Source organism: Poecilia formosa, unplaced genomic scaffold, assembly GCF_000485575.1.
Source record: "Poecilia formosa unplaced genomic scaffold, Poecilia_formosa-5.1.2 Scaffold64, whole genome shotgun sequence".
NCBI lineage: Eukaryota > Metazoa > Chordata > Actinopteri > Cyprinodontiformes > Poeciliidae > Poecilia > Poecilia formosa.
The window spans coordinates 2,389,908-2,414,093 of NW_006800003.1; the positions used below are offsets into that span (position 1 = coordinate 2,389,908).

General features: G+C 40.1%; 2 protein-coding genes across 4 annotated transcripts in view; one reads left to right on the forward strand and one right to left on the reverse strand.

The window, feature by feature from the left end:
- The window catches only part of rttn (rotatin), a 51,507-nt gene that overhangs the window by 23,709 nt on the left and 3,612 nt on the right, over nucleotides 1-24,186 (reverse strand). For 2 of the 3 annotated variants that reach the window (XM_007554624.2, XM_007554623.2), the window contains exons 7-24: nucleotides 22,986-23,136; nucleotides 22,124-22,292; nucleotides 21,668-21,858; nucleotides 21,349-21,464; nucleotides 20,283-20,450; nucleotides 19,262-19,474; nucleotides 19,053-19,165; nucleotides 18,848-18,974; nucleotides 18,406-18,531; nucleotides 17,879-17,995; nucleotides 17,191-17,330; nucleotides 16,242-16,413; nucleotides 16,040-16,139; nucleotides 15,597-15,682; nucleotides 14,974-15,091; nucleotides 14,364-14,460; nucleotides 13,677-13,742; nucleotides 13,362-13,553 (exon numbers count right to left, since the gene is read on the reverse strand). In XM_007554624.2, coding sequence (XP_007554686.1) covers nucleotides 13,362-13,553; nucleotides 13,677-13,742; nucleotides 14,364-14,460; nucleotides 14,974-15,091; nucleotides 15,597-15,682; nucleotides 16,040-16,139; nucleotides 16,242-16,413; nucleotides 17,191-17,330; nucleotides 17,879-17,995; nucleotides 18,406-18,531; nucleotides 18,848-18,974; nucleotides 19,053-19,165; nucleotides 19,262-19,474; nucleotides 20,283-20,450; nucleotides 21,349-21,464; nucleotides 21,668-21,858; nucleotides 22,124-22,292; nucleotides 22,986-23,136 — 2,462 coding nt within the window. The remainder of the gene's footprint in view (nucleotides 1-13,361; nucleotides 13,554-13,676; nucleotides 13,743-14,363; nucleotides 14,461-14,973; nucleotides 15,092-15,596; nucleotides 15,683-16,039; nucleotides 16,140-16,241; nucleotides 16,414-17,190; nucleotides 17,331-17,878; nucleotides 17,996-18,405; nucleotides 18,532-18,847; nucleotides 18,975-19,052; nucleotides 19,166-19,261; nucleotides 19,475-20,282; nucleotides 20,451-21,348; nucleotides 21,465-21,667; nucleotides 21,859-22,123; nucleotides 22,293-22,985; nucleotides 23,137-24,186) is intronic. The other variant, XM_016672682.1, reaches the window with a different exon arrangement.
- Nucleotides 1,813-12,925, forward strand: LOC107836512 (phthiocerol synthesis polyketide synthase type I PpsD-like). Its single transcript, XM_016672685.1, has 6 exons — nucleotides 1,813-2,281; nucleotides 3,121-3,274; nucleotides 4,104-4,264; nucleotides 4,991-5,197; nucleotides 5,281-5,462; nucleotides 5,816-12,925. Exons 1-6 carry the CDS (start codon nucleotides 2,224-2,226, stop codon nucleotides 11,348-11,350), a joined length of 6,297 nt encoding a protein of 2,098 aa, XP_016528171.1. The 5' UTR covers nucleotides 1,813-2,223; the 3' UTR covers nucleotides 11,351-12,925.

Genomic DNA, 24,186 nt, shown 5'->3' on the forward strand with positions numbered 1-24,186 from the left:
AAGGCTTATTCATGTTCATGACAGGTGTTTATGACAGTGTCATGTCAGTCTTATTCAACTCCTTTCAAATAAAGTGTTACCAATGATTGTTTATTAAAACTGTGGCATGTCTTTAACTTGTCACCAGTTGCTATGGTTACCAACCATTATCTTGCTGTCTTAAGATTTGTTAGAATTTTGTTAGCAACCAGTAATTCCAGAACCACCAGCTAAACCAGAACCACCACTAACTCAAGAACCACCAGCTAAACCAGAACCACCACTAACTCAAGAACCACCAGTTAAACCAGAACAACCAGTTAAACCAGAACAACCAGTACCTCAAGAACCACCAGTTAAACCAGAACTACCAGTTAAACCAGAACAACCAGTACCTCAAGAACCACCAGTTAAACCAGAACTACCAGTAAGTCAAGAACCACCTGTTGAACCAGAACCACCAGTAATGAAGGAGCCAGCAGTTAGAGCAAGCACCAGTTTTACAGACCAACCAGTGGAACTAGTAGATCCATGATGGGACCCAGTATCTCAGAGTTCCACTCTGGTACATGGTCTTTAAAATGTTCCCTGCCCATGTGCCGACTTTTCTCACAAGTGACTGTGGTTCCGGGTTCTCCTGTTCCGATTTAGCCAGCCTTTCTCGAAGCAGAGCATTTTCATGAATCAACTCCTTGTTCTTCCTGTACAGGTCCTCGATTCTTTGCTTTGGCGGTTTGTCACCTGCTGGCTTCGCAGATTGTCCAGTTCTTTCCAGAGATCGTCCTTTTCTCTGGTCTGATGATCCAAAGTCTTCTGTGCTGTTTTCAGCTCTGTCAGTAGCTCCTGGACTTCTCCTCTGAGACTTCTCCTCTGAGTTTGTATGTCTTCTGATGATTCCACTTCTTCTCTCACTTCCTTGTACTTGGGCTCTCTGTCATTAAGTTCTGCACAAACCGACACTTGCTGCGCACGCAGAGCATTGGTTTGACTGTGTGCTGAAAAGTAAAAATTGTTCGTATGTGGAATCAAGTGTTCTTCTTCTGAAATGTACAGCAAATGACTTAGGATTAAAGGAAGATGGATCTAAGTCATCAGTGATGTCATAGCGCATGAGTGACATCACTGGCTCATCGAAGCCACTAGAAGCCTGTTGTGTGTGGGTGTGTATTCTGTATTTGATGCCTTGTGGGGACCATTTTACTGGATGAAGCAGCTTGTCAATTACCAAGCAATCTCATTTTTGTAAAGTATAATCTATAATAGTATCAACTGTGGCTTTTGCATCGTTTTATGGAAGTATTCATAAGTCTACATATTTCAAGTGATTGGTTTAAAAATATTTTTACAGCTGGAATTTTTCTACAAAAATAAATATTAATGCAGACATTTTTGGGAAACAATGTATTTACAAATAATTACTTTATAAGGCAGCTTATCAGCTAATAACCAATTTCCACTTAGGAATCAATAAAGTATATTCTATTAAAATAATTTATTATTACTGTAGGACTTTTACATCTTTTACTTTTTTAAGGAAGTATATTTTTCCACATATTCCAAGTTATTGGTTTTGTTTAAAAACAAGTAGACTGAATTGAAAAGTGAGTTTTTATAGCAGGAATTTGCCTATTAAAAATAAATATTAAAGCAGCCATTTTTGTCAAACAAGGCATTTAGCAATAATTAATTTATAAGGCAGAAACTCATAAAAACAAAGATTTTAATGTAAAAATGAAAAACAAGATGATTCTTTGTTCATAGTATTTATTACATTTTTTTAATTCAGTCATATTTGAATTACATGACTCTTAAAATTTGTATTGTATACATGTATAAATATTTATATTTTTAACATAACACATTGGACGGAGCAGTTTATCATTAAAGTATATTCTGTTCTGTTACAGCAGGTTTAAGTAAAACACAGCCTCTCTATTGTATAACATGTTGATTAAACTTGGCCTAATCACTTGCAGGCTGTCATAAATGTGTTTACTGGATCCTTCATCACCATGGAAACATATACAATCAGTCATTAATGTTTCATAAAGTAGCTGCTATATGAGTGAGCCGTGATAACATCTCCAGAGGGACGGATGCTGAGGCGCATCCAGGCGTTAATAAACCGAACGTTTAACCGTGACTTTAAACACAGAGTTAAAACAGACGGCTGGTTTAATGCTTTGGATGATAAAAACGTAATTTAGGATTTAATTTTTTTTTACTTTCTGAAGTTTTTTTAGGATGGAAGAAGCAGAGGATGGAGTCGCTGTGGTGGGAATAGGTTGCAACTTTCCAGGAGGTAAAGATAATTTCAGAGCTTCTTTAAATTTGGTTTTCTCCTTTAGTAATAATATTTAGGTTAATTAAACATAAATAATTAACCAGTATCATGAAATAATATATATTTTTGTTTTTCTTACGATTATATTTTTACACTAATCAGAATCACTAGACATTAGGTCTATATTGACTATGTTTATTTATGTTTATTTCAAATTATTTGGTTTTGTTATTCTTTTTGTCATCTTTTTTATTTCAGCACAAGCTTAGTTTAAATATTTGAATATTACTCAGCAACATGTAAACAAAATGAAAAATGATCCAAGTTTTTTTTTTTTAGAAAGAAAAACAATCTTTTTGTACATCTTGAGGTTGAAGTGTTTGTCCACACTTGTTTACAAAATAATACATTTTTGTGAGTCCTTTCATATATTTTTAAGGTGTTTTAGGTCTGTAATTTGACTGGGCCATCGATATGTTTTGATTGAAACAACTCCATTGTAGTTCTGGCTTTTTTTAAGAGTCTTTTTCCTATTAGAAAATTAACCGTTAAGTCTTTTTATAGTCTCTTAACAGATTAATTGCACTATATTTACTTTTAGTCACAGAAACTGTAGTTTAGCTTTAAAGTAATCATTTGATTTTACAAGTATGTTTCTTCTGACTTGAAGAAACAAGTCCAGTGAATATTCTATATACTTAATATTAGCTGCATTATCTATTGATACTGATCATCTCTTTATTGTGATATGTATTATTGATTTATTGTGTTAGATGTGCAATGTAAAGACATACGAGTATGTAACTGAAAATTAAAACAATATTTTCTCTCCACATATTGTGTTTTTTTACCCACAGGAGAGGGACTTGAAAATTTCTGGAAGGTTCTGGTGGAAGGGAGGAACTTTTCTGTTTCAATCCCCAGAGAGAGGTTTGACGTTGGGAGCTGGTTTGACCCAGATGACACCAAACCAGGGAAAACCCGCACAGCCAGGGCCGCTCTGATCGACGGGTACGAACCTCAGCAAAAGTTCTTTAAGTCTGTTTGTTCTTGATTCAGCCTCACGTTTAATGGAGTCTTATTCAAGTAAAGTTACACTGTAAAAAATAATTTCACCTGTCATAAAAACGTCATACTTTCACCATGTTATTCCTATATTTACAAGTTAAAACTATATATGTAATTTTGAGCTAAATATTTAACTTTCAAAATAAATATTTAGTTAGAAATCTAAATACTTAGTTTGATTGCTAAATATTAAGTTTGGAAAATAAATATTTAGTTTGAAAATTAAACATTTAGTTTGCAAACTAAATATTTAACTTAAAGATTAAATGTCTACTTAGACATAAATATTTTGTATGGAACTCAATATTTAGATAGAAATATAAATACTGATTTTGGAGCTAATAAATATTAAATTTGAAACCTAAATATTTAGTTTGTAAACTTGCATTCACCGGCTTATCACTTTAAATATTTAGATTGCAAACTAAGTATTCACAAGCTAAATATTCAGTTTGTAAACTAAATATTTAGTTTGTAAACTTGTATTTACTGACATAGCACTTTGAATATGTAGATTGTAAATATAAACATTTAATTTTGAATTCTGATATTTGTAAATGTAGGAATAACATGGCGAAAACTTGACTTTGAAAAATTAACATCCATATTTTTTTCTGAATGATTGGCTAAACAAATCAAATTAATCTCAATTACAACAGCAATCATAACAATTTGGAAATCTTAACTTGTACTGCTTAGGTCCAGATTATATGTAAAGTAATTGAACTTGTTTAAACAGTTCTAAATATTAGATTTTTATATACTTTTCCAGGTTCAATGAATTTGACCACAAGTTTTTCGGCATCAGTGACAGTGAAGTGGAGCAAATGGATCCTCAGCAGAAACAGCTCCTCCATTGTGTCTACAGAGCTCTGGAAAACGCCGGCATTCCCATGGAAAGAGCCAGCGGGACCAGGACAGGAGTGTTTATTGGTAAACACAGAAAACATACGACCCTTAGTTCCATGTTAAAGTTAACCTACTATGCTTATTGAACAGGTTAGGATAGGTTTTTATGTGCTGTACAAAACATTTTCATTACATTTTTGCAATAAATCATCTTAGATAGTGAGATTTTAATCTGGTCAGTTCTGAATATTTTGAGCTGTTTTAGGGCGTCTTGTCACTTTAAATCCAAATAAACTGCTGCTGGCAACGCCCCCATACTCAATGTTTACACTCACACATGAAAACGGCTGCAAACCGATACGCAGTTATATAATTGTGCATCTTTGAAAAGCAGAAGTAGAGCCTCCCGCACAACCAACAAGGATCCAGAAAGTGGTTTCTGGATAAAAAGTCAACAATAAAACACTTGTCTTTTCCAGTAGACGTTGCACAGCAGTAAAACCAGCTGACCAAATGTGCTGGAGTTCCTCTTGGGTTGCTAGGTAACGGACTGAATTCCACCTAGGTTGCTAGGTAACGATGTATTGTGGTTTAACCAGAAGGTTTTGGGAGGGAAAAAGTACCAAAAAACATTCATTTATTGCTTTATAAAAAATAAAAAAAAATAAAAAAACACTCGAGTGGTGTTTTTTCAAGTATTTGGGGTGTTTGTAGAAGCATAGAAATGTGCATGGTATTAGTTTTGAATAACTGTCCCCCTTTAAAAATTATTCAGATGCTGAGATAATTCTTTTTCTTCTTCTATGGTAGGAATAATGAACAGAGACTACGAGACTAATGCTGCACACGTGCACCCAACTGTGATCAACCATTTTACTGGAACCGGACTCGCCATGAGCATCGCAGCCAACAGAGTCTCCTACATCTTTAACTTCACCGGACCGTCACTCGCCATAGACTGTGCCTGCTCTTCCTCACTTGTGGCTCTTCATCTTGCCTGCCATGCCATTAAACAAGGTCTGTCCTGCAGCAGTGGTTTACCTGCCAAATCAACAGGCAGCTTTATTATTGATGCTATTTATAAGATTTATTTTATCTAGGTGATTGTGAAATGGCTGTTTGTGGAGGGGTTAACTGCATCATTGAGCCAAGAGTGTTTGTGGCGCTCAGCAAGGCCAAGATGATTTCACCTCAAGGGATGAGCAAGCCATTCTCCAGCAGAGCAGATGGCTATGGGAGAGGAGAGGGCTGTGGGGTGGTTCTCCTGAAGCAACTGAAAAAGGTGAAGGTTTGCAGAGTGATTAAAGAAACAGATTCTATTTTACCAATGTCCAATAATATTAAGTTCTGATTTTAAGATTCCTATGTTTAAGATTTTTGATAGTTTTATAAATGCACCCAATGTTCCTATCCTTTGACAATTAATTAATTATAGTGAATGAGATATGCAACCTATCTAACTACATGTCAACTTTAGTCCACTGGACTAGCTAACACATTATACAAGTTGTGTTGGATTTGAAAATTACAGCTAGCAATTTTCCTAATCCCATGAATATTTGACCCTATAAAACATTTACACAATGTTCTTTTCCTCATTTTTTGTTTCATCCTGGTCCCGTTTTCAATTTGCAGGCTCTTCAAGACCATGACCACATCTGGGGAATCATCAGTAAAACCGCAGTCAACCAAGATGGACACTCTGTCAGTCCGATTACTAAACCCTCCATGACTCAACAAGAGGAACTGCTGCGCAGAACCTACTCAGACACTGACATTGCAAATGTCCAATACATTGAGGCTCATGGGACTGGAACCCCAGTGGGAGACCCGACAGAGGCAGGAAGCATCTCCAACGTCATTGCCAAAGTCAGACCTTCCGGGTCGGGGACTCTGTGGATCGGCTCGGTGAAGAGCAACATCGGACACACGGAATCAGCAGCAGGAGTGGCCGGACTAATTAAAGTTCTGCTGATGATGAAGCATGAAACTATCGTCCCATCTGTTTTCTACTCTGATGAAACTTCCAGTGTCGATACCAAATCCCTGAATATTAAAATTCCCACGAACATTGAGAAATGGGAATCTACCGCAGCGAGGGTTGCAGGGGTGAACAACTTTGGTTTTGGGGGAACGAATGCACATGCCATCGTCAAACAGCACATGCAGACAAGCTTAAAAAAACATAGCAGGGAGAAGCAGGTGAAATACTTTGTCCTGTCAGCAAATTCACAGAAATCTCTGACTCTGACGATAGAAGACACCATAAAACAGTTGGAGGATGGTATCACCGTAGATCTTGGTTCTATTTTGTACACATCAGCCTGCAGGAGAAGTCACCAAAATCATAAATACAGAAAGGCCATTGCGGTTTCATCTGTAGGTGATCTAAAGGAGAAGCTCATAGCCAGTGTTGGCAAAAATGTCAGCTTGGCTCTCTCAGATCCAAGATTAGTGTTTGTCTTCTGCGGAAATGGTGTCACTTACCACGGCATGTGTAAGCAGCTGTTGAAAAGCCAGCCTGTATTCAGAGAAAAAATCAAAGAAATCACTCACATTTTCCAAAGGATGAGCTCCCTAAACATCCTGGACACACTTGAGTGTGAGTTTGAAAGGAGTGACATCAAAAACCCAGACGTTGTCCAGCCTCTCCTCTTTGCCATTCAGGTTGGGATTAACACCCTTCTCAGGCACTGTGGTGTCAAACCTGATGTTGTGCTCGGTCATTCGGTTGGTGAAGTCACTGCTGCTCACTGCTCCGGCCTCTTGTCTCTCGAAGACGCTGTGAAAGTCATATTCTTCCGCAGCTCCCTTCAAGGGAAAGTTCCTGGTGGTAAAATGCTTGTGGTCAGCAACATGGCTGTATCAGATGTGGCTTCGATTCTCCCTAAATATTCTGGAAGACTTGGCATTGCAGCCTTCAACAGCCCACAGTCCTGCACTCTCTCAGGAGAAGCAGATGCAATCGAGAGCCTCCTAAAAGAGCTAAGCAACTCATCAAACAATCAGAATCTCTTCCTCCGTGTGCTCAATGTCCCTGTTGCTTACCATAGCCACATGATGGACCCAATTCTCCAGGAAATCAGGGACACAATTGGCACCTTGCATAAGAATGAGCTTGACACAGAGTTGTTCTCGACAGTTACAGGAAGGGAAGCCAATATCAGAGATTTCTGCACGGGTGAATACTGGGCGAGGAACATCCGTGAGCCCGTTGCTTTTGAGCAAGCTTTGAGGTCAGCAGCTAAAGGGAAGAAAAGTGTAGTATTTGTAGAGATAGGGCCAAGAAGAGCACTGCAAAGAAACATTATGGAAACTCTTGGAAACAACGTAGCAGTTGTTGCCTCAGTGGAACCTAAGAAAGATCATGAATCAGTCATCTCAGTTGTTTCCAAGTTGTTCGAACTGGGCATTCAGGTAGATTGGACCGCCTTCTACAAAGGCTATGAGACAACACCACTGTTTTTCCCAAAGTACCAGTTTGACTGTTCTGATAGAGACGTGATCATCGGAGCTGCCCAGAACAGTAAAGCAAGTTTTCATCCTGTTCTCTGTCAGACTGGAAGTGAAAGCAACATTTTCAGCTGTGCCTTAACATCTGACTCAACCTTCTACCTGAAGGAGCACAGGCACAATAACATACCCATCATCCCCGGCGCCTTCTACACAGAGTTGGGTCTGGCATCGGTCATGGCCACCACTAAACCAAAAGTGCCCCTGAGCTCGCTGCACGTCAGTGTCAAGTTTCACAGCCCATTTATTTTGACACAGAACTCTACTGAAATGAGGGTCCAAGTAGAGCAGAAAGGAAAAGAAACTGGCTTCAAAGTGTTTTCTTCTTCTACGGTGTATGCTTCAGGGACAGTGGTTCAAAAGGGAGAGAGGCAGACTGAGGAACAAGCAATTTCGGTAAGCTCGATCTCCAAAAGATGCACCTCTGTTGTGAGTTTTCAGGAGTTTTATGGATATCTCTCTCAAGGCGGCTTCCAGTATGGCGATGTCTTCCAGAATAAAGCAATTGTGCACTATGGTGAGGATCTAAAAGAGGCCTTTGCAGCTGTTTCAGTTCCAGAAGAGCTCCGACCACATTTGCATGACTACTGCATTCATCCTGTTGTGTTGGATTACTTGATGCAGCTTCTCCCTGTCACTGTTGAGCATATATTTGCAGGCAGGCTGGGGTTTCCTGCCAAAATAGGGAGCCTTGCTGTGTTTGAACCCTTGCAGAACGAGATGATTATCTACCTGAGAGCAACTGATGTGGGTGTAGATCACTTTGAGGTTTGTGGCTGCTTTGCAGATAAGGAAGGCAGAGTGTTGGTTGAGGTGAAACACGTGATAATCCAGTATCTCGGCAATCGATGTCAGGTGGTTGAAGAGTACTTCTACCATAATGACTTCAGTATTGTCCCTGAAAGCTCCACTTCTTCAAAGCCCCCAAGGGCTTTGGTGTTCTCTGATCATTTAGGCATCTCAAAAGCTCTACAACCGCATTTAGACCAAAAATCTAGATGTGTTTCCTTCACACATGCAAAAGATATTTTAAGCAATGGATTCCCATCTCTTCTTTCAAACCTCAGCATTCCGGATATTAAGAAAAACTTTGATGAAGTGTTATTTTTGTGGGGCAAAGAAGATCTTACATCACAATCACCAGATGTCATCTTGCATAATCTTGCAAGTTGCTGTGAGATTTTCCGGCAAATTGTCCAGGAGCTGAAGTGGATTCAGTTCCCCAAAGCCATCAGAGCAGTGACCTATCGCTCATCTGACATCACTGTGGATCACATAAGTCCAGGTTTTGCTCTGGCTGGAATGGTCAGGTCTTTTGCAGCAGAGATCCCTGATCTTTCGTTTCAACTGATTGACATAGGCTCAATTTTTACTGAGGATATTAAAGCTCTCTCTGAGGTCCTCAGATCACATCCTTGTGAAAAGTACCCAGAACTGGTCATAAAAGACGGGCTGATCTTAAAACCGTCAATAGTCCGAACCCCACTGGAAGACAATGACCATACAGAAAGTAGTTACACCTCCACAACTTCTAAATCGTGCATCTTTCAGACGGCTGACGCACATACAGTGACTCAACTGAATGCCATTCCTAGCGACGAGGAAACGGATCCAATCAACGGCACATCAGTTGAAATTCGACTAAGTAAAATATGCGTTCATTCATCTGATTACTTTCCAGTCAGTGCCTCACATCTAAACTTTGGTCAGACACTCTACTGGAACAAGCATTCATCTCAGAAGCATGAGCTAATTGCGCTCGACTTTAGTGGTACTGTCACTGCAGTCGGAAAAGATGTCAGAAAACTCAAAGTTGGGGATCACATTGCCTCTTGTTATCCAGTTGTGGCAGCTAGTAAGGTTCATGTGCCAGAGGACGTGTGCTACAGCATCAAGAGGTTCCGACATTTTCAAGAAACGCCTTGTGTTTCCTATTTTGTGTTGGCTTGGGAGATGCTTCATCGAGTCTTGCCTAAACCCAAAAAGAATTTGGGGATCATTTGCCCCAACACTGATTCAGCTCTTGTGAAAGTTTTTGCACTTACTTCGCATAAATCTGGTTGGAATGTGATTTTAAGCACACAGTGTAACGGATCTTTTGCAGATGTCAATCAATTGGATGCATTTGTCATCCTGCCACTATTCGATGAGTCTCTCATTGTGAAAACTTGCGATTTCCCAGGTGCTCGGCATGTCGTAGTACTCTGTGAATCTCAAATGCAAACCCTCCTTGTTCAGGACCTGTGCCAAAATATAAAGGAAAGTGTTCATGTGCAAACAGTTCAGATACAAACTGTTTTGCAGAAGGGTTATCTGAGAGCACACACACCTCACATTTATCACTGGCTGAAGTCTCTGAACTTCAGCAGGAAGTTTGTTATCGAAAACTTCACTTTTCAGAATGTGAAATCTAAAAGTAATGATGTAAAACCACAGATATCATCATATTTCAGTTCAAAGAAACTGGCTGTGATTGCTTTGGAAAAAGAGGACAAGACCGCACTGACTGAAATTCAGCTGCTGCCAGTGAAGAAGCAGTTGTTCAGAAAGAGAGCAGTGTACCTTGTGACAGGCGGTCTCTCTGGCCTGGGCTTTGAAACGGTCAAGTTCATCTCACAAAGAGGAGGGGAGTACATCGTGATTCTCTCCAGGAGCAAGCCCACAGCAGAAATACAGCAAGAAATACTCAATATTCAGCAGCAATGTGGAAACATCATCACCAGCATGGTGTGTGACATCTCTGTCTCTGAGAGCGTGCACAAGGTCATCCTTGAAATCCAGCAGAAGTTTAGGGGTTTCCCAATCAAAGGGGTGTTTCACAGTGCGGTTGTCCTCCATGACGGTCTGATTGAGACCCTTAACAGAACCCTTTACGAGAAGGTTTTTAAACCCAAAGTCAGTGGGGTGTTAAATTTACACCATGCTACAAAGCACTGCCATCTGGACCACTTTGTGTGTTTCTCCTCCATCTCAGCATTCCTTGGAAATGCATCCCAAACAAACTACGCAGCAGCCAACTCTTTTCTTGACTTGTTCTGCCACTTCAGGTGCAAACTCGGGCTGCCTGGGCAGTCCATCAACTGGGGGGCTCTGAATCTCGGTCTGCTCCTCAACAAGAAACACATCCATCGCTTTCTGGAGGCAAAGGGGATGATGGTGTTGGGTGTTGCAGAAGTCCATAAATGCTTGGAGCAATGCCTCATCCTGAATCGGCCCCAGCAGGCTGTCTGCAGGTTTCACTTCAGGAACATCAGATACAACATCCTCTCTCAAAATAAAACCTTGACCTTACGTCTTTCTGCGTTAGTCAATGAGGCTTTCCAAAGATCCAAAGAGGAACAGTCTAAAACCGAACAAAGTGATTCTGTCTCACCAAAAGAATATGTTTTCTCTTTGCTCAGCGAGACAATAGGCATTGATCAGAGTGAGCTGAGTGATGACTACCCTCTGTCATCCTTAGGCATGGACTCCATGCAGGCAATGACTCTGCAGAATATGATGTTTCAGGAGAGAGGAGTGAATGTACCTCTGGTGAAGCTGTTGGATCCCAATGCCACAATATCGACAGTGGTAACCATACTGAGTGAAGCAAACATCAACGAAAAGTCTCCCACAGACGAAGACAAGAACGACATTGATGTTTTAACAAGATTATAAAAAATAAAACGAAATAATCAGCTACATGTGTTGATGGATAATAATTATTCTGTTATCAGCTTTTTTGTACACATTTTTATGAAAAATCTCCATGTTTTTAGTGCATTTTAGATTAAGTGAAGTGTAAGGTTTCCCCTGATTCCCTGTTTGTTTTGTAAAATGCTTCAAATCATCAGGCAAATAATATCACACATTTTGAATGCCTACTTCTTCGAGTTTTTACTACTGTTTTGTTTTTTTCTCCATTTGTGAATCCTAACTGGTTGTTTAGAAATGACATTTTGTAACAAACTTGGTCTGTAATAACATGACACACATCTGCGATTATTCTGCTACATCAGATAATTCAAATGTTGTTATTAACACAGCATTTTTGTTAAAATAGAGGTTTAATGCGATCCACAAGCTTACGCTCAGAGCAAGCTCCCCAATGTGCTCTTCGCCCGCTCACTGGCCAAAAGACTGGAAGGTCTGTCACAACCTCATCTCTGCCATTTAAGTTATACAGTTCATTTAAAATTGTTGTTGGAAATTTACATGTTTGGAGCTTTATTTTATTTCCCAGGAATAAAATTATAGGAATAAAAAAATGGGAAAATAATTCTTAAAAATAATGGTTTGTGAAAGAATTAGAAGTTGGTGAGAATAAAAACAAGCTCCAGCAAATTCAGAGATACTGATTATGCTAAATTCACACAGTTTTTTTGTTGTTGTTTTTTTTTTGTACTTCCATTTGAAACATCCCAAATGCTTAAATGTATTTGCCAATAAATGACAGTTTCCGAGTGTCTGTAAAACAGGCAGTTTCAAAAAGCTCCTGAGAAGTCGCACTTTGCCGTTACCTAGCAACCCCAGTGGCACTCTGCCCCTCCCCCCCACACCCTCGTCACCTAGCAACCCAGGAGAGTTCCAGCACTTTGGTTGATTGATTTTCCCGCTTCAAGAAAATGGGACCCTTTTCACAGTGATGTCACAAAATTCCATTCTGACTGGACACAGGGTGTATCTTTAGTTCCAGTGTGTGGCTTTAATGCTGTTTCTGGACTCTAAAGCAGCTGCCACAAATACGATTTGAAGGTATATCACTATTTGCAAACATTTTATCTTCATCAACATAATCTAAACTGGACAAATTCCTCTCTGAATAATGCCAGTTTGACTACAAAGGTACATGTTTTGGTTTATTTCTAGCTGTTAGTTGATATGATAGGATAGCAATAGTAATTTGTTAGCTGGCTAACATTGCGTAGCCTCTTTCTGTTTTGGAAATAAAACGTATTTAGGCTCTAATCTTAATCAGATGTTTATGGTATAGACTGGGGTTGCCACCCGTCACTTAAAATGCATGATTGTAAAGATCCCGTATTAACCCCTCCTCACCCCATACGCTAGTTTCACCACCCACTCAGTAGCAACATTTCCCGTAGTCTCAAGTCCAAAACTTGACAGTTACACCAAACACCCACTACTCCATCACATCCTGAGAAGATAGACATGAGTAGGTAGGTAGGTGGGTAGGTGGGTGGATGGCCCGGTGGAGTGCATCAGATATAGAAATGTGCCGTTCTAGGCACAGCCAAGATACTACGCAGAACCCTTTACACCCTTGTCCCTTAGTGGACTCGGGAGGGTTGCTATCTCCAGCTAACGTTCCGGGCAAGAGGCAGGGTACACCCTGGACAGGTCACCAGTCTCTCGCAGGGCAACACAGAGACAAACAGGACAAACAACCATGCACAAACACACTCACACCTAGGGACAATTTGCCAATTAACCTGACAGTCATGTTTTTTGGACTGTGGGAGGAAACCGGAGTACCCGGAGAAAACCCTCGCACAGGGAGAACAAGCAAACAATGCAGAAAGACCCGGGCCGGGAATCGAACCCAGAACCTTCTTGCTGCAAGGCAACAGCTCTACCAACTGCGCCACTGTGCAGCCTACTGCAGACATTAGTACACTGAAAATAATTTTTAAATATTCCACAGTATAAGTTAAAGGCAGAGCCTTACCCATCAGCATCACAGGCAACACTGTTTGATTTTTCCAGGAGATTATCTATCCCAGAATGCCATGCAGCATTCCAGGCCACCTGCAAGGCTTGGCGGGCAAGACTCAGGGACAAAAGGTCAGAGGAAGGAGCCAAGATGCAGCAGTACGGGCTGACCGCATGGTGAGTTGCTGTCTTGAAGGGAATGTTGTACCTTTAGGAAACAACGGTGAAATATTAGAGATCTTTGGGTATTATCCTTTGTTAGATGATATCATGAGCTAAAGCTAAGAAAAGTGATTTTTTTTTTTGTTTCACATCTCTTGACGAGGCCTACCTCCGTACTGCAGCTACTGGCAGAGAAAATGGTGAAAGAGTCGCATCTGAAGTGGATTTATCTGACCTGATAAATGAAAAATATATATTTTTAAAGTAAAATCAAGTGGCGTTTTGTTCACAAACACTTGTACAATTCAAATAAAACACATTCTGTTCATAAATGTTGATTGGCACATCAAAATTTCACAAAGTTCATAAAAGGCAAAGAAAAAAGCACTCTGATTTGTATTTGGAATAAAAGGAAACCTAAAAATGGTTTTTAAGCTAACATCAGGTGGAAGAAAACCATAAAATATGCTATTTATTTATTTAGTCTAAACAGAGAACATTAAAAAAAAAACAAACAAAAAAAACAGTTGCCTGTTTTTGGCATTTTCCGTGAATCCAAATCTGAAGAGTTTTCATTAGATTTTGGAGATCCAGCTGTCAGTTCAGGTTTATACAAGTATGGTTGTATGTCATTGTAGCTTGTTTGTGGAGGTGTTGCATTATTTTTCTTGAATAAATAATGATTGATAACAATTGTAATAATAAAAATAAAAAAAATTGTCCATTAAATGTTGTACTACAGGAGCCAAACTATATTTAAAATTTGTTGAACTTAATTCACAGAAAACCCTGGTATGTAACTTTGATACAGGAAAATGTGTTGTTGTAATGTAATTGTGAGAAAACATGAACCAACCATGTTTCAATGCAGGCGATCTCATCAAAAAGCAGCAAACACATGAGGACGGCCACCTCAGCGTTATTGCCTTTGATCTCCTTCAATATCAAGGAAGCTACAAGGAAGAAAACATCCATATAATAACCAAAGTTAATGAATGCATATTTTAACATATGAATCTGAAACCCAATTCACACCTTTAGGCTTAAAACTGAAGTTTAAAAAAATTTAATTTAGCATGTATAAAACTTTGCACATATTTAGCTGAAATCTCTCTTTTCCAAATCAGACTTAAAACTCAAGTCAACAGCTCGTATAAGTGAATTTTCATATTATATAAAGAAAACAAGAACTGAGCTACAAATTATAAGATACATTTTTTAGCTGCACTACTTTTCAGCAACTCTTGTTTAAAAAAAAATCAAGCTGTTAGCACTAAAGCTGAGCAACACATCAACAAGTTGCATCATAGATATATACTCATACTTCATATTATATGCCACTTACTGAAGCACAACAACATGTCTAAAAACAAACACACAAGTGGACGACTTGGGGATTTTTGTTCACGAGGCACTCGACACAGAGTGTGTGGCTGGTACTAAATGAGGTGTGTTGCTCTGCGTACCCCTGAGCAGTGTGAGGAGCAGGCGGTTGTGTTGCGCCAGGCTGTGCCTCAGAGACGGATCGGCATACACCAGTTTTCTCAAGATGCATACACACGGCTCCAGAAGACAATCGAGGCTCTGGGGAGCAGCAACGCATTCATAAGTACAAGATTAATAACATATGAAGCTGCAGAATGTAGATGCACTGTCAATTTTTTTTTTTTTAAGCTAAGCCACAATTTACTGACTGGTGCATCTCCTGTAAACAGTCTCTTTTATGATAGCTTAGTTAAGTTTATGCCGTCATTATCCACTCTCCGACATGTTAGCTAGACTTGTTGAACAATCACCTGCGGCGCTTTCTGATTCCAGAACTGGAAATGATCAGCGGACTGAAGTAATTTTGGGCTGAGGGCAGAAATCACTGTTGAGCACGGCCTGTCTGACACTATTAGCATAGGCCATTTCATTCTCCAATCATCCACGCCTCAGTGGCTTTAGTCCACACAAGCACAAACACATACACTTCAACCAAACACACATACACTGGTTTGTTTTACTCGACTTGACTCAAAGGATTTATTCAACAATCATTATTTACTTTCTTGCCAAAGGTGTAAGTTTTGTATTTTTTTTTTTTTACCTTGTTGCCATTTACATTGTCTGTGATAAGAGAAATGACTCTCTCTGTGATGCCGAGACTCGTCAGTACCGAGTGCATTGATTTGTCTGTGAGACAGAAAGAGATCAAATTTCAGCAACAAACATTTGTTTACGTTTTCTGTTTGCCTAAACATATTGCAGCGGTAAGGAAGAAATGCAGCAGAAGCATCTGCCAATTGCACTTTTCACAAGAGGAAATACACACAGTCATCAAACTTTTAAACTTTTCTTCTCAATTTATAATGAGCATAACACTTTCGACTAAAATTACAAAAAAAGCTAGCAACTACTTTCTGTCTGCATGCAAGAAAGAGACGATGTGGGTCACTCAAAAAGTATGCAAGGATATAAATCATATAAACAATACTGTTCTTTTAGTTGTTTTTTTTAATCTAATCTAATAAGATTTTGTAGGCTTCTCACCTTGTAGCACGACAAAAAGCTGCTCTGCTGCCGATCTTCGAAGAGAGATGTCTACTGTCTCTGAGTCCAGGATGCAAAACAGCTTTTCTACTGATTCCACCTAAGAAAGAAAAAAAAAAACATAAACAAACACACAAAATAACTGTCTTGCCTCCTAAATTTATTTTTTTTTGTCATTTTTTTTCTATATGTGGCTTTGTACCTTTAGAATGGACTTATTGATGGTGTCCAGAGTGACATCTACAGGGTCTCTGAGGCAGAAGAGGTTGGGAAGAGACGCGGCCACTGATTGATCTGTGAATACGCTGCTGGGGTTTGCATCAGCGTGGCTGGTTAGGTGGGGCAGGATGTGATGCACTGCAGCTACTCTGACACTGTCAAGAGCAAGTTTTAGGTGACCTTAACAAACCCTTAGAGGTAAATTGCTTGAAATTAGTAATACGTGAAATTTTTGCAACGTCACACCTCTCTGTCTGTTAAAATTATACCAACATTACAAGCCATCCACATTAAAAATGCCTAGAGGTGGAAATAAAAACATGATCTAAAATGTATCTGATATTTACTGGTGTTAACTACAAACAACATACGTAGAACAGAAAAACAATCATGCATATCTAATAGAGGATTTGGTGGATTTATTGACCTCAAAATTAGATTTTATAATACTTCAGTAAAACAATAATTGCATTCCAAACAGTAATTTGTGTTATTTCCTATTGCGATGAGGCGATGCATTGTGCAGGCTTAGCCAGCATGCGAAGTAACAGGAGATCATGGGGGCTCAAGTTTCACTGAAAATCCCAATAAAATACACAAAAGCTTGCTGTGACAAAATGTGAAAAAAAAAAAAAAAAGTTGAAGGAGTGTGAATATTTTGCAGATTGCTATATGTGAAGTTAAAAACGTGAAGCTAAATGTGTCAAACAGCAAAACGGTCACCTTTTGCCATTTGTTTTTGTCCTCAACCAAAAACACTCAGATCAGAAAAAATCAGACTAACAACCCTTCACAGAAAGATGCAGAAGAATCATACCAGACAAACATATGCATGCATGAAGGGGAAAAAAAAACAAAAACACCTACACATGTCTGAGCACTTAACAATCAAACGAGCTCAGACAATGGGAAGACCCAGAGCTCCGACTTACGTGGGCTGTTTAGAGAAGAGGAGTCGGAGCGCTGCTTTCAGCTTGTCTGTGGTGGGGAAAACATCGTCTCCTGTCACATCCGACATGTCACTTATCAGCAGGACACACTTTCCAAGTGACTCCTCCGTGCTGGCATAGCCCTGCCAATACAGCCACAAACACATAACACAAGTAATTGTCAGGCTGGGTTGGAAGACAAAGTAGTGAACAGAGGGGGAATTCCTGATAAGCATGGCAACAGTAAGTAAAATCTGCATCACTTTGATTAGGGGTAGTTTCATTTCATCTCTTGTTGACACAGAGGGCCCAACCTGCAATGGCCTGTTTGAATTAAATCACACTTGACAGCCTAGTCAAACGCTCATGTATATTCATGAGGAGGCTGCTTCCCGTTGCCTGAAACTGAGCAAGTAATAAAAGTTTGTTACTGCCACCCAAAAAAGGAAACAATATAGCATAAAGCATGTAAATGAGGGAATGACCATGTTTTTCCCCTTACAGGCGGCATGATAAGCAGTTTTTTTTTTTTTTATGCTCTGAGAATATTAACATTCCCCTACAGATGACAGCTTCTTCGAACGCGCACTGTCATATCCCTATGTAAATAGTGCAATGAGTTCCAAACAGGAGGCTGGTTTAAGAGCCCAGCAGTGAAATAACTCTGTAATCTCCGCAAAGTGAACAACACCTGTAATATGGGTATGACCGGGTAAAGTGCCTCGTTGAATCTGTCCCAGGCTCGAGCCGTCATCATTAATCGTCCCTTGAGGAGGAATAGCAGGATATCCTTGGCAGCAATGTTCACCTATAGATCACAGGTAAAGAGCTGAGTTCACAAAGCAAGCACAAGTCAAACAGATGCGATCAGGTACTAAACGTGATTAAATTATCCGGATAGATGGTGTCTTGCCAAAAGGATTTGTACCATCTTGAACATTTTCAGATTTTGCAATGTTACAACTCCATTCATCTGAATTTTATGTTTTAGTCTAACACAAAATAGCATGTAATTATGAAGAGGAAACAAAAGTATACATAGCTTTCTTAAAATCTTGGTGTAGAACTTAAAATCCTGACATTTTTAACAGAAGAAAGTCGTTGTTGAAACAAAGTCATAAGAAGCAACAATCACTTAACACACAAAACTGAACAAAAAATACACAAAAAACCCCTTCCTACATCTAAAACATAGAACACAAACATAGATCCAAATACCATTTGAGCAGAGTCCTGCAGTCCAAAAACACTCATTTCATACAGGACCCTGTGGTGGAGAAGGAAGTTAACACCGGCGCATGCCGCTGCTTCCTGTCTCGATAGACTCTGGATGCCAAGGCAGTCCTGGGGGTACATGTAATCACATCATAAATTAGCACTATCCTCTCACTTGAGCTCGCATTCATGAAATACAATTCCCTCTCAATTCTAGACTCTGATTTGCAAAATGAAAAGAGAGACTGATTTAAAATGTCAAGCAGGGCTTTTATAGCATGCTGTCAAAGAGCTCTACCTCATTTGTCTCTATTTTACTTATTTAGGTACCGGAGAGCGAGCAGGCACAGCTCCCCTTTTCAAGCAACATACGGCTGGCATGTTTCAGCCATGACCCTTTATGCTCATTTAAACAACAGCCACCAATAAAACATCATGCTCTGACCTTGACCAGGTTTAAAGTACACTCGTATGTTTCTGTTTTGACAGGCGGCGAGGGATGGGACAGCAGCTTGAGGAAGAGTTTCTGGCTCTCAGTCTGAAGGAGGGGGCTGGGCTGATCAAACTTCCACCTCATCAAGGAAAGTCAAATTATTTCAAAGCATCTCATGAAACATCAAAATGGACTAACATATAGATGATTGCCTTACAAGTAAGAGCACATGTGAACACATTCCTTGACGATTGGTAGGTGCTGGTGAAATGGAAGACCGTCTATGGCGTGGTCTGCAAGTTCTACTAGGTCCAACCAGTTCTTTTCCCCCTTCAGAACGAAAAATGTGATCGATTACAGACTCAAGAGATGCTTCCATAATTGCAATGATTATTAGCTTGGGCTTATGCGTTCTGCAGCTCATACTTCAGCTTGTGCCTCCTTCACAAAGTTACAAGTCGATTCCATCCAAAACGCAGCTCTGTTCACCCTCCGGTAGAGGTCGTGGCTGTCTGAGTTCACTTGCTCCAAGTAGGCCACAGCTGTCTCTTGCATGCTGGGTAATAGACTTCCCAGTGACGAGTCCAAGCATAAGTGGAAAATAGCTGTTGCTGCATTTTCGGGGAGGTTTTCACTGGCCTGTTCGGAGGTCACGAAAACAATAACTTTCAGACAAACAGCAATGAACTGGTGATTTGGTGGCACGAGCACAAAACTGTTGATTCTGGTTTTTGTTAATATTTTGTGGTGTCGCGACCTAAAGCTACCAAGTATCTTCTTAGAATCTTGTGTGACAGACCAACACAAAATATTGCAGAGAAATTTATTGCTGAACAGATTTAGGACTTTGACTGTGACAGTCTAGCAGATGATATGCTCAGATGTGAACCAGACTGGTCCACCTCCAGCTGTATGTTTTGGGTTAGAGACGATCCTCGGCCACAGACTTAAAGCTTTGGAAGCATCAAAAGATCCAAGTACCGTATTTTTCGGACTTTAAGCCGCTACTTTTTTCCCCACACTTTGAACCATGCGGCTTGTAGCCCAGTGAGGCTTTTCTGTGGATTTTTCTTCTACCACCAGGGGGCTCTTTAGCAGGAAGTGAATCGTTGGAAGTCAAAATTGGAAATCAAAGAAGAAAGCGCTGATTTTCATTTAGAACAAGCACATGCAGGCTTATGACGATAATAGGTAACTTTTGAAAGCAACTAGCTGTCCAGGGTTTTATTTAGGGCATTTAGAGTAAAGGGGGCTGAATAAAAAAGCATGCCACACTTTTAAGATTGCTTGTTGTGTAGCAATTTGTAAACCTTATATCATTTTCCTCCTACCTCCAATTCAGGACCATTCATGTTGGTCTATCACAAAAATCCCAACTAAAACGAATTAAAGAGTATAGTTGTAACATAAACATGAACATGAAAAACTGGCAAGGCATTGCACACACCTTCTCTGGAGGGAGTATGGTCTGTAAAAGTCTAATGGTAAACATGGCAGTCCCTAAATAGGCCATTCTGTGGGAAACCTGGGAACTGTGAGGGGCCTCTGCTGAATGGTCCTGGTGAAAGAAGAGTATATCCCCCAGTTGCTCCATGCAGGCTTGCAGCTTCTCCTTCTGAAACAAACAGAGAGAGAAATGTAAACCAAAGCATAAACTGACAGAAAAGTAGATAAGAGCCACGCATGCAACAAACGCACACCAACACACCAGCGAGCGCATTTTCTCAGATTCAAACAGCGCTCCTGGCAAGGAGCCAGTAGAGGGAAAAAAAAAAAAGGGAAAAAAAAAATTGTTCATTCCCGGGTTTGAGGAATTGAATGTAATCAGATTTCAGGGTTATTTTGGGACGAGATACAGATCCGCCCTATCTCAGTATGAATAAATTGGAACAATCTATTCTCAGTCACTTTGTTCTGGATGCAGACACAGAACAATAGAGCGGATACGCCAGCAGGGGGCAGTGCAGGTCCTGTGCATCGCTCGGTTGGGCTCGATCCCACAGGGAAACGGAGGGGTCTGGCAAACAAAAGCTGCTCCCCACCTAAAAATAACAAAATAGTTCTTAGGTTGCACGACTCTGAGTATGTATTAAACAGCAGAGGGCCGCGGGGGCCCCGGCTTGACAAGTGCGTAAATCCCACAGCAGAAAACATACTCCATAGGCTGCCAGCGAATATAATAAATAACCCTGTGTGGTTAAAAGGCACAAGCCTTTTTAACACGATCTATTGTCTTGACTTAACATACATAATGAATGAAGACGTTTTCTAAACCAGCAGTTATGATGCTTGATTAACCCAGGTGCTGCAGACAATAAGTTTGCGCGTGCAGCTCTTTGCAAGCGAGTATAATTCATTCAGCTCGCTCGCATGCCCACGGTTCTCCTTGACAGTTGAGCACCGTATGCTTGTGTGTCTGTGACAAACTGTCTGGTGGCCAAGCCAACTCCCCGTTTCAGTGAAGTGTATCCATTCATCTACATAAGAGGCTGTCATGAGTTGTGTTGACTTGCCAGCTCCATCCCCACCAGGCTGCGATCGTCCCAGACCAGCTCGCAAACGCTGTCCCCGAGCAGGAGGAGAGCATCACACAGCAGCTCCAGAACACGGTGGAACGCATGCAAACCTTCTGAGAGGAGGAGAGAAGCAGAACAAAAGCAGAGGAAGGGGGTTCTTTTTTTTTTCTTTTCTTTTTTTTCTTCTTTTTTTTTTTTGACAAGATCAAATAACACCGGATAGAATCTAGTTGATGTAGGGAAGCAGGACTGGGGATATTTACACTATCTCAAGTTTATTCAAGCAGAGAAGAAAGCAAAAATAACAGACTCCCACCTGTCTTCAGCAGCGGTATGGCGTGCTGCATGGTGGCAACAGCAAACTGGGCCACGCTGAGCTGCTGCAACTGAAGCTCCAGAACGTCTTCCATGCTCAGGTCGGGAAGCTCCAGGTGAGCTGCGTCTGCAGGGGAACGGGGCGTCTGTTGCGGGGTTGGGGCCCTTGCCCCGCCTCCGTGTGAGCTGCCACTGTATTAATCACACACGTAATCTTTTGATATCCCTTCGGATCAAGCTAATTAAAGAATTACAGAATTACAGGCTGGGTCGGACAACAGAATTTGCCATCATAAATGAAACGAAAACGAGCTCTGAGAGGGCTTCCGTTGCTGATAATGCTGGAAAAGCAGAAAATATTCTTAGTCACACTTGACTATTTTACTTATGCATCAAAAAAAAAAAAAAAAAAAACGCTGTAAAGTTAAAAACATGAAGATCTTAGTTAGAGGCACACCTGTTAGAGGCTGCGTCTCCGTCCTGACCGTCTCCCCTGGCTCTCTGGCCTGTGCGACCCACCACAGAGGGCCGAGGAGAGCACTCGGCCGCAGGAGAGGAGGCCTGTGAGCGCTGGTTCCCCCGAACCTCCTGGGTGTAAGAGAAGGACGAGTTCTGCGACACCGGATCTAAACAGTCACAGAGAAATTTGACATTATTGTTCCTGTCATCTGATGGGTTTTTTTCTATGTAAAAAGCATACTTGAAAAAAATAGAATAATAATATGGCAACATGTTCCACTAAATTGTCTTTATACTTCTGGGCAAGTTTGCATAAACCCTGGTCAACAATAAGATTAATTTTGGGTTTTTATGGCTGTACTGAAAATGGGTTTTTTCTTAATTGATCATACAAGATTAGTGTCTATAAAAGTAAGAATTATGCTCTATTATGAATTATAATAAATAAAAAGAGAAATATTGCGTGACTGACATTTTTCATTTCATTACAATTTAAAATGTTAAAGAATGAATGAATGAATAAATAAATAAATAAATAAATAAATAAATAAATAAATAAAGTCACCTACATCAGCCGACTACGAATTATGGTCATTAGCTGCACAAGATCATTCCAAGGGCCTCCTATGACCCCCAGACCACACTTTGGAAACCACAAACCTAAACCTCTTAAAAGGTGATGCAAAGAGTTCCAGAATAAATAAGTCCCAAAATATTTTGACGAGTGAACATTTAATTTTCTTTCTGCATTGTAGAATTCAACAAAGGCAATGAATGTCTTATTAAAACTAACAACAACATGGCAAGGAGCAGACAAACAGAAGGGCTTATACATAGAGCCAGTTAATCAGGACCTTTACCCTGTTTTGCTGAGTAGAAGCCTGGATCTTGATGAAAGCGCAGCCTCCTCTTCAGTCCCACACAAAGCTGCCGCAGGCAGGACAGAGCAGATGAGTGGAGGTAGCTGACCTCACCTTTACCTGAACCCACCCTGAGCAGCAACAAAAGGTTCTGGGGAAAAAAAAAAAAAAAAAAAAGAATAGATAAAAAGGAAGCATCAGTTGTCATCGTACTTTATTGCTGGATAACTAATGAAAAAAATATATCTAATTTATTCATGAATAGATTTGTATTAGTTTGTGTAATCCATGAAGCAATGATATACATCTTTTAATACATAATCTTGGTCCAGACAATGAGAGTGAATATATAGGAGGAATCAATAAACAAAAAGGGCAACTGGAAATTGAATTACTAAAGCAGTAATTTGTTCACACTTCTAATTTCCTGTCGTCTGTTGCTAATGAAGACATGCGTCTAAGTTTAAGTCGTTTTTTTTTTGTTGTTGTTGTTTTTTGTCTTCCTTAACTGAAGTAAGAACTCAAAAGGGGAAAGCAACACAAAGAAAAGCATTTCTCAGATATGACTGCTGGGTGACAGTGTGTTAATGCTGCCCTGAGACCGATGTAATTTTAAGCCCTACTTTATTAACCAAATTGCAACACTGATAGTTGCTCATTTGGGCAAAATGATATTCCCTCAAACACTCAGACGAAGTCCCAGTCAACAAGTCACTCTGATGCCACCAAGCTACAATCTATACTTCTCAATATGTCAAAAATAACAGATAAATAACAGATAAATGAAGAGGCATCTGTAAACGAGGAACGTCTGAACCTGTCACAGAATGAAGACTTAAGAATGTCGGCATCCCTTGTTGACACGTCTCCACAGTATTGAGTCCAAAAGGTCAGTGGCTATTCAAAGTGTGAACGGCTGTTTCTTGGTAGGAGTAAGGCAACAGAACGCCCCAGCAGCACTGACCTTCACACCTTCCACGATGTACATGGTAGCCAATATGTATCCTCACAGCAATCTTCTACCCACAAGAAAAAGAAACCTCGAGAGAACTGCAACCCCACAAGCTCCAACAGGATCGAGGACACGGTATCCAAAGCCGACGTTTTCCAAAAGAAAGCCGTTTTTTGGTTTGATTTTTTTTTTTTTTTCTTACAGTGAAGCAGCAATCACATAAATCTAACAGAAATTAGGTCATTCTAG